The following is a 16,501-nucleotide window of genomic DNA, read 5'->3' on the forward strand; positions in this document are numbered from 1 at the left end:
CAACATAAAATTAGCTAATATATTTCCATTAAAGTATGCATTTTGGGTTATCAGGTGGGAAATAGGGAAAAATTAATCTCGTATAGTTAAGAGAGAAATTGAGGGGCCACTTGCAGGAAAGCGATGTGAGGAGCAGATTAGAACATTTTCTGTTAATATAAAATTTTCAGTTAACATAACATTTTTTATTCTGTTGGGGTAACTTTCCGTTAACAGAGCATTAAAAAATATGACATTTTCTGTTAATGTATTATTTTCTGTTAACACAAAATTTTCCATTAACATCAAATTTTGAGTTAACGTAACTGTAGCACTGTAAGCATGTCCTGTATTGTTAACAGATAATTGTCTGTTGTAATGGACATTTTTTGTGAACCCAACACTTCCTGTGAGGCAAATTTTGTGTTAAGATACAATTTTCAATTAACTATAACTATATCTGTTAACATAACATATTCTGTTAACATAATATTTTCTGTTAACGCAAAATTTTCAATATTTTCTGTTAACATAGTATTTTCTGTCAACACAAAATTTTCTGTTAACATAGAATTTTCTGTTAACCTAACTTTTCTGTTAACAAAACTTTTTATATTAACGTAACATTTTATGTTAGCATAACATTTTCTGTTAACACAACATATTCTATTAAAAGAACATTGCCTGTTAATGCAACATTTTCTGTTAACACAACATTTTATGTTTTATATTTTCTGTTAACGCAAAATTTTATGCTAACGTAACATTTTCTTTTAACACAGCATTTTACGTTTACTCAAAACCTTCTGTTAAAATAACATATTCTGTTAACATAAAATGTTGTGTTAACAGAAAATATTATGTTAACAAAATATGTTGCGTTAACATTTTCTGTTAACCTAACATTTTCTGTTTGCAGTTCCCACAATTCAGCTTTGAATATAAGTGACCACTCTTTACAAAAAAATTTAACTCCCTACTCACAAACTTTTATGTTTGACATCGGCCACTGATACGTATAAAAACATAACAGCTTTACATAAATAAAACGGTAACCACGGCTTTAAATAGATGTGGGTGTATGGATGAGCAACGGTGTATGTGCTAAGAGAATGAGCGCGAATGTTGATGAGTTTAATGCTACATAACATGGTTTGCATTTAATAGTACACACATACATATGTATATGAGGTTTACTAGTATGTGTGAAATACACAAACATAAATATCCAGCAGATGCATGTGCGTGCTATTTCGAGTTGCTAGTGCCGGAACGATGTTGGTCATAGTGACATACACAGATATATATGTACATACATGCATACATGCGTTGGTATGCACACGAGAAACCTACCTGTTGCTGCGCCTTGCACTTGTTGCTTAACAGTTCCGATAATTTTATCGCTTCTACTTTCCTTTTGCAAATTGTGCTCTATGATGCTATCGCTGAATGTTGCTGCATCACCAGGCACATCGTCCGACTGCTTATAAATTAATTTAGTTGGTAGTGGTGGAGGAAGTGGCGGTGGTGGAGGCGGCGGTGGTGGTGTCGGTGCTGTCGCTGTCGGTGTTATTATTAATGGTTCAGTTTGTGCGGATGTTGTTAAACAGTTTGTCGATGTGTTAGCATTATTTTTGTATTTTTGTAATTCGATCTCGGCATGCTCGGCACGTGCAATCGCCTTGCGTAATTCCTCTTCCAGAATTTCCACTTTCAGTTTAAAAGTGTTTAGTTCATCGTTAGTATTTTTTTGTATGGCCGCTTCCATAAGAGATTTCTACAAAGGGGGCGGAAAATTAGTAGAAAAAAAATTTTATATAGTTAAAGATGTGTTATGTATAAACAGCATGGAAAACGCCAGCCAATATAATGTAAAAGAAAGTTGAGTTATACGAAACAAAAAACTAAAAACCAAAAAACAAGGAAAAATATAAAACGAGCACAAATAAGGGTAACAGATGCGTTGAGAAGATAATACAATAAATAAATTTAATAAGCATAATAGACAAAAGCGATAATAAATATGGAAATTGTTAGATAGATGTCAGTATGCTGATAGTACAGCAAATGTAACAGGATTAAGAAATGTTATTCAAAAGACGTACAATATGGAAACAGCGGATAGCCTAAATTTATTTGATTAGAAAATGTTTTTGTATTAATTTAAAAGTCGTTTTATGCCAAGCGGAAACAAACTTCGCCATTCAACTATACTAAAAGCAGCAAGTTAAGGCAAATTCCAACATGACAGGCGAAGCTTTTCAATCGGCTCCGCATTTTTTTATTTTATTTTTTTATTGTATTTATTTATTTTTTTTTATTTCTTTACTGTTTTTTGTTTTTTACTTCTTTTTTTTTGTTTTTCAAAAAAAAAAAACTTCAACAGATCGTACGTATAGATACGTAGAAGATTTATGCTGTACCTAAGTCTTTATGTTATTCGAAAGATGGCTTTTTATGGAAAGCTTTTCAAGGAGAAAATAAACTCGGAGATTTTTGGCTTTTTATGGGAAGATTTTCAAGGAGAAAATAAACTCGGAGGTTTTTTATTGCTTTTCGAGGCGCAGTCGCTATTAGAACATTTAATCTTCGCAGTGGGCTTCGTATACATACTACAAGGGGCTACTATTTATGGTTTAGAAATTATGAGATTTTCCAGTTAGATTCGTACGCGTATCCTTCACATAAGGTGGCACAAAATTGATCATCCAACGTTGAAATTTGATTCATCTTCTTACTAAGTAAAGTAAATTAGTTGGAGTGCTGAAAATCTTTATTTTGACCTTTAGGCGCTCCATTTCTTATCTCTTTGTATACCACAGCTGTCTAGGTCACTGGTGTCAAATATGATTGACGTACGACACCATTTGTAAAAATGATATCTCTTCCGATAGAGTAAGCTAAAACTAACTTCGGTTTAATTCGAAATTGTGAAAATGGTCCGCAGATATACCTTGATTTGTTCGTGCCCCGAATCACTTTATTCCACCCCTTAATTTCAATGAGCTTCGCGATCGAATAAAGTCCTCATACTCCAACATGGCTGACCAGTTGTCATATTTAATTTTTAGAGTGTGCTAATTTTTTGTGTTAATTTATTTAATTTTTTTTTTATTTTACTTAAATTTTTTTTTTTATTTTATTTAAATTTTTTTTTTTTTTTTATTTAAATTTTTTTATATATATAATAATACTATGGAACGTTGACATCTCCGGCAGAAATGATATATGTCTATAGCAACGTTCGAAAAAGTAGACAAACATGCTTTGATTTCTCGCGCAGTATGAATTCGATTACAAGTCCTATTTGGGTAAAATGTATTCCACGGCACCAAACAAGCAACGTGTATTAATTTCGCGTTAGTATCAGAACATGCCCAACCAAACCTCTACCAATGGTTTCCCGCTCACACTTTTTTGCAATTCTGTATTATAAGAAAATTTCAAAAGCCAAGCCGTCTAGATTTATTGATCATTTTTAACTATCAGGCAATACTTATGAAACCGGAATTTTGTAAACGAAAAACAAACAAAACTTGTTAGAATACTCGTATATATTTTTGTGCTATTAGAAAATATTTTTTTCTTAGATACATATTTTTCTCATCTTATATTCAAAAGTCGATTTGTGCAACCTCCTTGTAGCCTGACGAAGGATGCAATATGAACTTTTGATTAAAATAGCTCGTGCATCGCTTTAAGTCCGACAAATCACAATCACCAAAAGTGATTGCCACCCTGTTACTTTGCTTCGTCGGCTTCGACAGGGACCTTAGCATGGACTAGAGCCTGCTTACACCAGAGAAGTGAAGTGAAATGTCCTCTCCTAATATTGATCTTGGGAGCTCCGAGGAGCCGTAGAGGTTCCAATTGTGATGCTTGACCTTTTGCACTGATTACATCTAACCGAAGTTGAGTTCTAGTGGAACCGTCTTTGGCAAACGCGGCAGAAATAAACTTCGGCTCCAAGGTCAGGCTCAATGCTAACACTAAGAAGAAGTATTACGAGCAGCCTTACTGCACGAAGCGGTTCCAAGGCGATAGACGAAGGATGAGGTTCAGTACACTATACAGGGTTAGTTTACTGAGGCGGCAGACTTTAGTTGGGAAAATCCCGAGTCATTCCGGCATGCAGTATCGGCTGACAAGGGAATGAATTAAAATGAATTTCCCAGGCTTCCTTTACGCGATGTGATGATGCTTTATCGTCAAAGAAAACTACTTTGCGTACTCTCTCTTAAAGTTCCGGGTGTTTTTGGAACAACACATGATTTCTTTCTTCCTTTCCAAGACAGTTTCCTTTTTAGAAATTCCTTTCGTCGCATCAATGGCGGGCCTGAGTTAATTCCGGTTTTATAGGTATACACTTGATTCAATGTTTCCCCCACCTAACACAATCACCCTCAGACAATAATCGAGCACAGCATAAAAGACACACATAACATAAACCAGCTTTCTTCATGCAGGGAAGCAAATAACAAACAGCCGCATGACAATATTAAATTTTAAAAGGCCCAACTCATGTACTCGTACGTATGCAGCAGATACAGTCACGAATATAGGTATATATCTTTGTAAACGTCTTCATTTGGTCTTACTCTGTAGTAGTTACGTTTGTTGCAAGTGCATTTTTCAACACAAAGCGACGAAGATATTTTAATTTCCCCTCCACCAAAGCAAACTTGGTACGCCAGTATAGGTATGTATGTATGTATGCATGTAGTTTTGTGATATATTTGGTATTTGTGCCAGATTCATTATTGCCTAAGAGCTTCTGAACATATTTTGGAAAGGCCTAAAGAAGCCAGAAACTCGTTTTAAGCCCTAAATGTGCCAGATATTTATAATTAGCTTTTTAGAAAATATTATATAACTTAAGTGTATATATATATGTACATATATAAATATATATATTTTTATATTATAGTAACCATAGTGGAAGCATAAATAATATTCGCTGTAGGCATTGCTCACGTGCCAAATAAATTTAATGCGCTAAGTTCGATTTTTTTTGGCTAGATAAGTACTGGTACCAAATTAAAAAATGTTCATCATTTCGAATAGCCATACGGCACTTTAGGTTTGCTAGGCAGCGAAGAAATTGGACCTGAAGGGTACAATGGCTCCAAAAAATAATCGGACTAACTTCACTTGAATGAAAAGTGTAATAAAACGTATCAAAGCACGCAGATCTTTTCAAATTTAGTGCGAATATCTTATTTAGAGCAATAACAAAAACCAAAAAAAACATTATAGTTTGTTTTCAACACGAAAATTATTGCAATGTAAATACAGGGTTTGATTGAAAAGCCTTCCCGCGCGTCTGCCAAGCGATCAACCGAATGGGCTGGTGGGGGAAAATGATCGGTGAACCTTCCCCTTCCACAAGAAACCGGTCCCAGTTCGCTGGCAACAGCGGTGCAGTCGACATCGCTCCGCGCGTGAAAGCTGTTTTAAAAGTGTATTAGGATTTTGCAGTGGCGAAAATGCAGCGATCGTTGGAGCAACGTTACTCGATCAAATTTTGCGTAAAGCTAAACAAAACGAGTACCGAAACCATTGGGCTACTCAAGGAAGCTTACGGGAACCAATCTCTGTCTAGTGGCCAGGTAAAACGGTGGCACAAGTCGTTCAACGAAGGCCCCTTCATCACTTCAATTCACTTCAAATCACTTCAATTGGACCCTTCATCACGACAATGCGCCGGAGCACACCGCCTTCCTCTGCACCTCTGCATTGGCCAAGGTGGGGGTTCCGGTACTTCCTCACCCTCCCTACAGCCCAGACCTGTCCCCTCCGGACTTCTTCTTGTTCTCGCGCCTGAAAAGAAAGCTGAAGGGGGGGCGTTTCGACTCCATCGAGGCGACCCAAAAAACTGTGACAGCCGAATTGAACGCGATTCCGGCGGATAAGTTTAAAAAATGTTTCCTGCAGTGGAAGGACCGCTACCAGCGGTGTATTGACGCTCAAGGGTCCTATTTTGAAGAATATTAGTTGTATAAGCCAAAAGGTTAAATAAAACTGCTTAAAAAAAATAAGGCTCATTACTTTTCAATCAAACCGTGTAACTAATTTTTCGCAATTGTATGAATAATTCGAGCATTAAAAAAAGAAGCTTAAAAATCATGACGAATGCAGAGTTTAATATGTAATTACTCTGCTTTCTCCTCCAACATCTTCTGCAGTCATCTCAACATTTACGGGACAAAAGTCCCGAAATTTGAAGCTCTACTGACTGCCACGTCTCCTATAAGGTATTCTTAAATACAGGCACTGTATTGTGAACTCTTGGATTCTATCAAACTTACTAAGAGCCGAGTAGCAAAATCACGACAGGTGCAGCCTTTTGCGCGCTTTCAACCGTGTGTGGCTTTAGGTGAATAAAACATAGGAAAATATGAAAGTGTTTCAAGTTGTGTTGACAAGATAAGCTGTCGAAGTGAAACATTCTAATGGGTACATTCTTTGTCTGTTAACATTTCTCGACGGCATACACATAACAAGCAGTTATCTAAGATATTCCCGTTTTATCAGCTAAACATTTTGTTAGAACTATTCAGATAGACTAACCGCTAGTACTTGCAAAGTCGGCAAATTGCCTACCCAAACAACAGAAATGCAAAACCAAACCCTTACGATTCCTTCTTCATCCTTTACTTTCCATGAGCACCCTTTTGCGAGAACTCAGTGGTGGCTTAATGCTACGCATATGCACATTATCCGGTCTATGAATATTGAACTTCTTTCAATATAATTAGAAAAAAGTTTAGAAAGTTCAACGCTCTTAAAACCACATCCTCTGATGCTCTGAATACTCTTTTTTTCTAAGGGAGGTAGACTTGCTGGATAAACAGTATACTCGGCTGCTGCTCGGCTTGCCCCAACTAATCTATAGTGCGATTTAGGTGTTGGGCACTCGGCGATAACACTCGGTCTGGGTCCAACTAATCTTGTTGACTGCTGTTTGGATGAACCATATTTAAGTTTGTTATTTAGTATTAGAATTCAAACCAGACGTGAGTGGATCTGGTCCGGAAAAATTGCTTATGATTATTTACTGATGACTCAAAGCTTGACGATAAAGTTGGCTTTGGCGTCTACTGAATTCAAAGTAATCACTGTAGCGTATTTCTGGCTGAAATTCTCGCCATTCATGTGGTTAAGCAAAAATGTGACTACCTTTGAGAAATCTATATTTATGCTGATAGACAAGCGGAGATTAAATCTCTTGGTGAGGTTGTCACTTATTTCATCATTGCGCGCAAATACCAAGCATGGAGGAATATTTCCGCATCCGTTTGATACGGGTGCCAGAGAATAGTGACTTACAAGAGAATTGTAAAGCAGGCAAATTAGCGCGAAAGGGCACTATCACTCGCCTCCCTCTTGGGGAGATTCTAGGTATAACCTTCTCAACCTACAAGCTGCGTGGTATAAGTAGCATCGTCCCTTCAACTTGCTACTATACTGTTGTAAAAAATAATTTGGCCAGAATCTGACGTAAGGCGCTCAAAGGTCAAAGGAAAAACGTCTCTATGTTAGCTGCTTCACAGGAGACTGTCTCCTAAGCCGACATGCTCAAAGATTGAACGTACCTCAGGTCGACTATTGCAAAAGCTGCATGAATCAAGAGGAGAAAGAGTATGTCAGACATCTTTTTTGTCACTGTCCTGCGTGGCTTGCCACTAGGTTTATATACTTTAACTCATCGTTCTTGAATGATACTGATAGCCTTAAGGATATAAGGGCCAGCCAGATCAATGGGTGTGCACTTGAAACAAAATGGTTTAACGAGGAGTAGCAGGTAAACAGCTACTGTGGTATCACAATGGATCGATAACGATCTAAGAGAGTTGGTTTAAAGACCGACTGCCACTTCTACCTACCTGCCTACCTAATGTATTTAGAAGACTTGCGTAGACTGCCATTAGCAGTGTAAGGGGTTTTAGTAAATAAACTAGCAATTTTGCGAACAATTTATACATTTCAAGCAACTAAAGTCGGTCCGTTTATTACCTGGAGTTACTGCACGCTCATAAAAGTGATAAACGTAAGTGCCGCTTCGCTAATTGTACACTCATTGCACAGAATTTCAATTCAATTTTTAAGAGAATATCAATTTCTTTAAGCCAATTTGCAAATCTTACAGCGTCAACTCACCATTTCAACAATGCGCTCATTATGATCGCGATTTTGACTTTCGACTTCCTCTTTTATTTGTTCGAACTCTTCGTTGGCCTGGATAGTGGTTGGTGAAGGACTTGGCTCAGGTTGCCCATCGGTTATGTCGCGTGTCTTCGCATTCAATTCATCGTTGCGTTGCTTTAATTTGATCAGCGCAGCTTCCATTCTGTGTTTTGACATAAAAACGTTTAAAAAATTTGAATGAGTAGAAAAAAATAATTAAATTTCTTTACTTTTTGCTTGTCTCAACGCTCTCCTTCATATTTTCCGTCAACAATTTGGCGACTTTGGTCAGATTTGTATTTTCCGTGCGTAGCGTTTCGTTCTCCTCCTCCAAATGGTGTTGCTGCAAGTATTCCAATTTTTAGTTAACTTTATTTTCTACTTTCATTTTACAAATTTAAACCTACATTCTCCAATAGCTCGGCTATTTTTTCATTCGCTTCATATAGCTGCAGTTCCACGGCATTCATAGAATTTTTCAATGTTTGAAATTCGTCAACCAAACGCTCAACCAGATCGCTTGTGATGGGTAGCGCTGCTGTAGGTTCCACATCGACAATACTTTCCATTTCACCACTGCTCAGCGTTGGTATAATCTTTAGTAGTTTGCTGCTCAAACTTGGGGAGGCAATGGGCGCCACAGCAACATTAAGAATTGCTGGTGGTGACGGTGGTGGTGTTGCGGAAGCAAGAAGTTTTTGATTTTCTTGCAGCGACTGTAACTCATTCTCCAGGCTGTAATGAATGGCAGGCAAAATATGTTAGGAAAAAGGTTGTGGCACAATTATTTATTAGCTCACCTTGTAATTTTCTCGATTTTCATTTTATGTAATTTGTCCAGAGCATTTCGTTCGCTGCCTAATTTATTGAATTTAACGGTAAGCTCCTTGATTTGTGTCTCGTTAACGAGATGCTGTTTCTTTAAAGCATCTAATTCCTCACGCACTTTGGTTTCCTTCTCCTCCAATTCAGTTTGCGCTTTCTTGCCTGTAATAGAAATATGTATTATTGACAACCCTTCTCACTCTAATTCGCCTCGTTCTAATCGTTCTTATTAATTACTATTTTTTATTTAATTTTTTCGATTTTTGAAAATTTCAATTCAATTTATGCAAATAATTTTTCACTGTTGTTGTAACAGCGTAATTTGCTTTTTTTTTTGCCTTGTTCACTCCATTTGGGAGCATAGGGCCTCGACAAGACTCAGTCTTACGTTGGTTTCGTTAATCTATTTTTAATTTCTGGCAGGGTAGGTGATTAGCCTGCCGCTACCAATCCTAAGTAGTGGGAATGCCCACCTATCGTTGCTTAGGAACAACGCCTTCTAACTGTTTAGAGCGCCATCTGTGTTTCACATTTTTCTATCAGAAGGACTACACAACATATGGTTGAGGACTTCGCTAAAGTTTGATGTGCCTGCACTATTACTGCGATTGCCCGCTTCCTCTTTTGATGGCGCCACTGGTGTAATGTGTAACTGTGTCTTTTTCTTTGTTTTTTGCTTGTTTTAGCAGCCACAATGCTAGTAATCCGCTGACTTTTGTGCGGGAGTAAGGATTGGAAAGATAAGGTTTTTGGGTTTGAGGATAAGGAGGTTGGGGTACCAAAGTAGGTAAGTTTGAAAAAGTGCGAGGACCATGCTTTACATGGGATTCAAACCCACAACCTCTGGGATGGCAGGCTGGACTACTGAGGCACTTACGCTAGACTAACGAGGCCGCTTCTTTACGTGCGATTCGAACCCACAATCTCTGGGGTGGCAGGCTGGACTACCGAGGCACTTACGCTAGATTAACGAGGCAGCGTAAATTATTCCCCATAAATTCTTTCCCGCCAAAAAAAGGAATAGCTGCAAATTTAATGGTATTCGGAAAATAACAGCACTTTTTATATTTGGTATATTATATTTTAGGGGAAAATTTTTTTTTCCAAAATCGCGTTTTTTGATCTTTTAGATTAAAATACCTTCTGATCAAAAAGTCCCCGAAACAACAACCAGGTGAAGCTTTAAGTCACTCATTTGAGTTCTGTGATTAACATTCCTACCAAAATTTTATCGTAATTGCTTGGAATTTGTAAAAGTTATGCCGTCTTGAGTAAATCTACCTCTGCACGTGTTTTCGATTTGGTTTTACATTAAAATTTTAAAAATAATTTAGAATTTGCAACAACGAGTTTGTATAAAATTTTGCGCTAAAAATGGATTCAATGTTGGGAAAGCCTTAGAAATGTTGGGAGACTGTGTCAGAAAAGATACTCTAACGAAAACACCCGATTGCGAATGACATGAACGCTTCAGAAGAGATCGGTAGCCTATCGAGGATGACGAAAGTAGTGGCAGGCCGTCAACATCGAAAACTGATGAAAACATCAATAAAAAGAAAGAAAAAAGTTGATCAATTAGCCGTCAGAGAGCTGGCAGAAGCTGCTTATGGATCCGTTCAGGACATTGTATGATAGTTAATGATTTGATTTTGCGACGTATTGATGCAAAGTTGGTCCCTAAGCACATGGATTTCATGTAACAAATGGGCCGCATTGTTATCGCCAAAGTCAGGATTTCCAAGGCAAACGCATCATTACTGAAGACGAGACGTAGATTTATGAGTATGACATGCAATCCAGACATCAGGCGAGGGAGAGCTCCGAATGAACCATTGTGAACCACGTCGTCTTTAGTCAAAAAAGAAAGCGATGCTCACGGTTTTATGGATTACAACGGTATTGTACATTACGATTTTTTTAATCTTTGCCAGAAGGTCAGATAGTTAATAACGTTACGTGAAGCAGTACACAAATTCGCCAAAAAAGAGAGGATCTGTAGGAAAACATATCATGGATTTTGCACTTTGATAACGCACCGTCGCCCAGTGCCATCATTAACGGTGAATTTTAACCAAGAACGAAACGAATACCATCCAACAGCCGTCGAATTCACCAGACATGGCTTGCTGCGATTTTTTCTATTTGAACGAGTCAAAAAACCACTACGGGAACCTCTTCAGCATTTTAACAGCCGAAAAGAAGTAATGAAAAAATCGAAGATGGCTCTGATGTCCAGGCTCGAAAATAGAGTTCCAGAATTGCTTCAAGAGCTGGATCAATATCTGGCATAAGTGCGTTGTAGGTGATGGGGAGTCCTTTGAAGGCTCCACATCACTTTTGAGGAATAAACTTTGAATTTTTTAAATATATTCCGGGATATTTTTGATCAAGGTGGTATCTCGGAAACCTGAGCCACCAGAGCAATTATGACCCACGATTTGCATTTGCATTCATCACGTCGAAAACTTTTGGAAAAGTATACTCTGGTTTTTGGTAAAATATTTTTGCTTAATTTTATTGGCCCGTGTAATTAGAAAAATACTGACACCTTGTTACGTTTCGAGTCATGGTGCCGGCATAGACCCTCAGCCCTTCACCTAGTCGCTAGTCTGAGAAATATATAACAAAAATTAGTTCCAAATTAGAAGACATATATTTTTGCCATTTGTGGACACTAAGGGTCAGCTTCAACATGCACCAGAAAACCGCCTGCTGGGTTTGGAGATGTTAGCTCGAATTTTACTATTTTCTAAATTGACTTATTTTCGAACCTACTTGGTCCATCTCGAACCTTATAAGGCAATTCTTATTGAACATGCGTCAATATTACACTCATTTTTATTATCCTATATAATATTTTATGATTTTATAATTAACTTCTTCGCATTTTTTACTCACCATTTTCAATTTCGACTTTCAATGCTTTATTCTCTTCCTTCAGTGCAATATTATCCTCCAGCAGAGTAAACAGATCAGTTTCGGGGTCTTGCTCATTATAGTCAGGATCTCGCACACGACTACGACTGCGGGTTTTACCTTCTTGAGTGCGAAAGCGTGCAACAGGAATGCGTCCACGTCGTTCCATCTTTCAGCCGGGTAACGTTATTGTAACGACAAATAAATGCTGATTGTTAAGCAAAAAAAAAATGGAGAAAAGATGTTGAATTAAAAAATTATTATTAGTTGTTTTGTAATTTTCCCCAACACCTAAGAAATGATGGCTGTATTGACGTTAGCTCAAAGAAAATAAAAATCGCGCGCCATTTATGCCACAAGCCTAACTTTGTACAGTCTTTCAAGCTAGAGTTTCTAGGGGTTTAGCAGTGTTTTATTTTGACAGCCGTCACAGTTCGATGGCGAACAAAAAATATATTAGGTAAAATACACTACCGTTGGTTTTACTAAAGAAATCATCTCCTCATTTCCATTTGCACGGGCACAAACAAAATTAGCCCTATTTGAGTACGGGAAAATCAACGGCAATATGTTGAAAAGACTGTACATTCCTCTTCTGTTACTTTTTGGTGGTTATTTTTCCTCGTAAATCGTTATCGGATGTGTTGACAAAGCGTATTTTGCCCTATGGCTGATGGTATGCAATTTGACGGTTTGTGGTTTCAACAAGAAGGCAAGACAAGCCATACAGGCAATGAAACAATCAATTTATTACAAAAGGAAATTCTCGAGGAGAATAATTTCTGGGTATTCTGCAGAAATTCGGTCGCCAAGAACGCTCGTATGAACAACTTTGGATTATTTTCTGTAGGGTCATCTCAAAGGTAGAGGTTATATGAATAAATGTCAACGAAAATTTCACCAAATGGATCGATATTTGGAAAGTATAATTTATTATTGTATTATTATTAGGTAAAATGTTTGGCAATAAATAAGCAATGCCTAATTTGAATTTAGGTTGGGTCCTTGGACCTTACAGTTCCCTTGTAATACCACTGTGCGGCATGGGAACCTCTTTTATTTATCTTCATAAAACTATTTTGCGGCTCTTATGAAGCGCAGCATTAGTTTAATCCGCACGCCGGACAGTTCCATAAGAGAAGTGAAAAAGTATCTACCTAGAAAATCTGCTCTGATTTGGCTAGGCAATTGCAGAGAAAATGCTCAACTATTCTTCCTAGTCTAAAGGAATGCCTGCCAAATACCAGTGACCGGTTATAAAGGGTTTTCCAATAACACGTGTTAGGTGTTAAAGAGTAGAGATGATTAACGATTTTTTATGGCCGGAATTGTATGGTATTGATCCGAACAAGGTTTATTTTCAATAAGACGGTGCTACGTGCCACACAAGCAACGAAACCATTGATCTTTTACGGGAAAGTTTCCGGACCGTGTTATCTCTCGAAGAGGGGATCACAATTGGCCACCTAGATCTTGTGATTTAACACCTTGTGACTCTTTTCTGTGGGGCCACGTGAAAGAGGAGGTCTACGCCAACAGCCCAGGGTCGATTCAAGACCTCAAAGATGGAATTCGTGAGGCTATCGAGGACATAGGGCAACCACTTTGCGATTCGGTTATGGAAAATTTCTTGAAAAGGATATTGTCCTGTAAACGTGGTTGTGGTGGTCATTTTCCCCGATTTTATTTTCCACTATTAACGGCATACCTTCCTCTCTATAATAAAATAAACATCCGATCATCTATATTAAAAAATAACATTAACATAAAATAATACCTCTTATTGGAAAACGCTTTACAAGCCATGCCCTTAGAGATATCCTCTGCTGAAAGGCTGAGCAGTTCCTTTCTCTTTATCTTAATTATTTGCGGCATAGTAGCCTAGCTGTTACGCATATGCCTTCATCTCTACATGACCTATTGGCAACTTGGATAATATTGTATTTGATTATTAAATTGCTCGTGACCACAGGTATCCAAATAGTATTTCTATCACTAAGCAGGTAACGAGTAGTACCTTTCCTGATAGCTCATTTGAATTTAAAGAAGAAACTCCAGCTTGAAGATTCTTGTACTTATAAGTATTTAAAAATATCTACCTTCTTTCCACGCCTTCACTTTCAAAGGCCTTTCACTTTGCCGTGAATATTTCACCCAGCCGAATATTTTTACAAAAATAAAAGACAGCATATTTTCGTTTTGTTTAATCCATTATACTATGAGCGCACGGTTACTCCTACATATCCATAGAAGAAATATGCAGTCGTATGTACGCTTCATTTTTTTAATTTGTTTTATTTTTACTTAAAGTCATAATGCTTCTTTAGACAAGCCGTCTAACAAGCTTCGGTGAAACGAAGCATCTCAAGCTGTCTTGCAGTTTGCAGTTTGCTGTTTACTATTTGCGTTTTGCTTTTTCTTTTTCAATTCTCTTATTGATTTCATTTTATTTAGAGTTGTGTATTTGATACGAGCATATCGAATGCATGAATGGATTATATATAATGCATGATGTTTTCGTTTTTCCTTTTTTTTGTTATATAATTTCTATTATTGGTAGGTTAGCGCTTTTTTTGTTTTTTTTTTTTTTGGATCGCACAGTACCCACATACATTCGTATATATGTAGATTATATGTATGTATGTATTTCGTATCTTTTACTTATTTAAGTTTGTCTGTTTAGCCTGTTGTTTAGATAATGATGCTGACTTACTAACACTTACTCCACTTCACATTCTGCTTAGTTTCCGTGAATACTTGGTATTTATATGTAATTGATTAGGTTTACATTTTTATTCATTAAATTTATAATTTTTCAATTCTTGCATTATTTTAAATTTTTTAATTATTTTTTTTTTATTGGTTTTACACAAAAGACTTTCATTTATTTATAATAAACTGTATTAAATAAACAAAGAGACAGGTTGCCGGTTTTGAGACTAACGAAGTTATATTTGGACCCCTTTTTGGTTTTTGAAATAAATCCAATGTTGAAATTAGGAAAAAAAATTCATTTTCGTTGTTTTTAGATTCAATATTTTGGATTTTATAAGTTCTTAGATGTAAAAAAAAGTTTATAAATAAATAAACTTAATAATAAAAATAACAATCATGAAAATTGAAAAATTTAATTAAGTAAAGGTTTTAAAAAATGTTTTACTACAAAGGTTTTCCAACAATTATAAAACACTGGGAAGTTTAGTAGAAATTAGGGTGCCCTCTGTGGTGAGTAGAGGGCACAAAATCCCATGAGGTCGAAGTGTAAGTGTAAGTCTAGTAGAAATGAATTATCGTCGATATTGTGTAGAAGAAAAGTAACTAACATATATTTAAAATTATATCTTTTTTTTTTTTTAATTTAAATTTCTATTTTACCTGGCATAATATTATGGGACAGAGGATGGAACGATGAATACAAAAGTGCGAACAAGATTTCGTTTTGTGAATCAATTCACCTTCGTGAATTAATAAATTTTCAGTGAAATAAATATTTTCAAAAAGGAAAGAAAATTCCAAAATTTTAATTAAAAAAAAATCTAAATTTTCCAAAACACAAAAAAAAAAAACAAATTTTTTCACAAAACAAAAACAATTGAATTTATTTCTTCAAAGAATTTCGTTTTTTAATTTTTTTCAAAACATGTATAAAATTAGAAAAAAAAACAACAAAAACGATTATTTTATAGATCAAGAAATCGCTCCACAAAAAAATCATCACTCAATCAAAACAAATTTGTCTTTTATACGTTTTTCATAAAAAAACGCGTTCGTTAAAAATTTTATAAAGATGCAACAATCAAAACTTAATACATTTAACATTTTACATTTTTTTTTTCAAAAATTGTGAGTAAAATTACAAAAGCATATTTATTATAAATAAAGTATTTCGTACAAAAAAAAAATCATAACTCAATCAAAAACAAACAAAAAAATTTCTTTTATCCGTTTTTCATAGAAAACGCGCACATTAAAAATTTGCAAATGATGCAATAATCAAAACCTTATGCATTTTCCACTTTTTGTTTTAATTTTTTCAAAAAATTCTGAATAAAAGACAAAAACAAATATATATAGTATATAGAGAAAAACGATTATTTCATAAATCAAGTAATCCGTACAAAAAAAAAAAAAATTTAAATTATCACTCAATTAAAAAAAATGTCTTTTATTAATTTTGTATAATATGAAATACGCGCCCATTAAAAATTTCAGTCAAATGCAATAATCAAACGTTAATAAATAATATTATACAGTTATTTAGTATTATTAAAAATTTTCGTATGAAGTAATTTAAAAAACTTTGCCATGGAATGAAATCAAATGGGAACTGCTCGCTATACAAATCAGTCAAATAAGTCAGTCAAATATTCCACTACACTAAACTTTCCCGCTCGATTTTGACTCTATTACTAACGGTAAATTACTTGAAAACTACTGGATTTCAAATTTGTTCACAATGAAAATCTTGAGAATTAGCCGTAGGGCATACCAGTTTGAATCGTAAAAAAATTGGGCTGGTTTTTGAATCGTTTAATAAATCTATAGGACAATACACAATTTAGATTTTGCCAATTATGACTGTAAATACACGCAT

General features: G+C 35.8%; 1 protein-coding gene across 5 annotated transcripts in view; it reads right to left on the minus strand.

Annotated features, from left to right (window-relative positions):
- Positions 1–16,501, minus strand: part of LOC128855946 (shootin-1-like) — a 77,631-nt gene that overhangs the window by 30,669 nt on the left and 30,461 nt on the right. The window contains exons 1-7 of one of the 5 annotated variants that reach the window (XM_054091207.1): positions 14,007–15,457; positions 11,890–12,115; positions 8,967–9,153; positions 8,574–8,901; positions 8,397–8,509; positions 8,140–8,329; positions 1,333–1,756 (exon numbers count right to left, since the gene is read on the minus strand). In XM_054091207.1, coding sequence (XP_053947182.1) covers positions 1,333–1,756; positions 8,140–8,329; positions 8,397–8,509; positions 8,574–8,901; positions 8,967–9,153; positions 11,890–12,076 — 1,429 coding nt within the window. In that variant the 5' untranslated portion in view covers positions 12,077–12,115; positions 14,007–15,457. Of the gene's footprint in view, positions 1–1,332; positions 1,757–4,577; positions 4,804–8,139; positions 8,330–8,396; positions 8,510–8,573; positions 8,902–8,966; positions 9,154–11,889; positions 12,116–14,006; positions 15,458–16,501 lie in introns of those variants that run through there. The other 4 variants (XM_054091208.1, XM_054091206.1, XM_054091209.1 and 1 more) reach the window with 4 other exon arrangements.

This window comes from Anastrepha ludens, chromosome 2 (assembly GCF_028408465.1).
Source record: "Anastrepha ludens isolate Willacy chromosome 2, idAnaLude1.1, whole genome shotgun sequence".
NCBI lineage: Eukaryota > Metazoa > Arthropoda > Insecta > Diptera > Tephritidae > Anastrepha > Anastrepha ludens.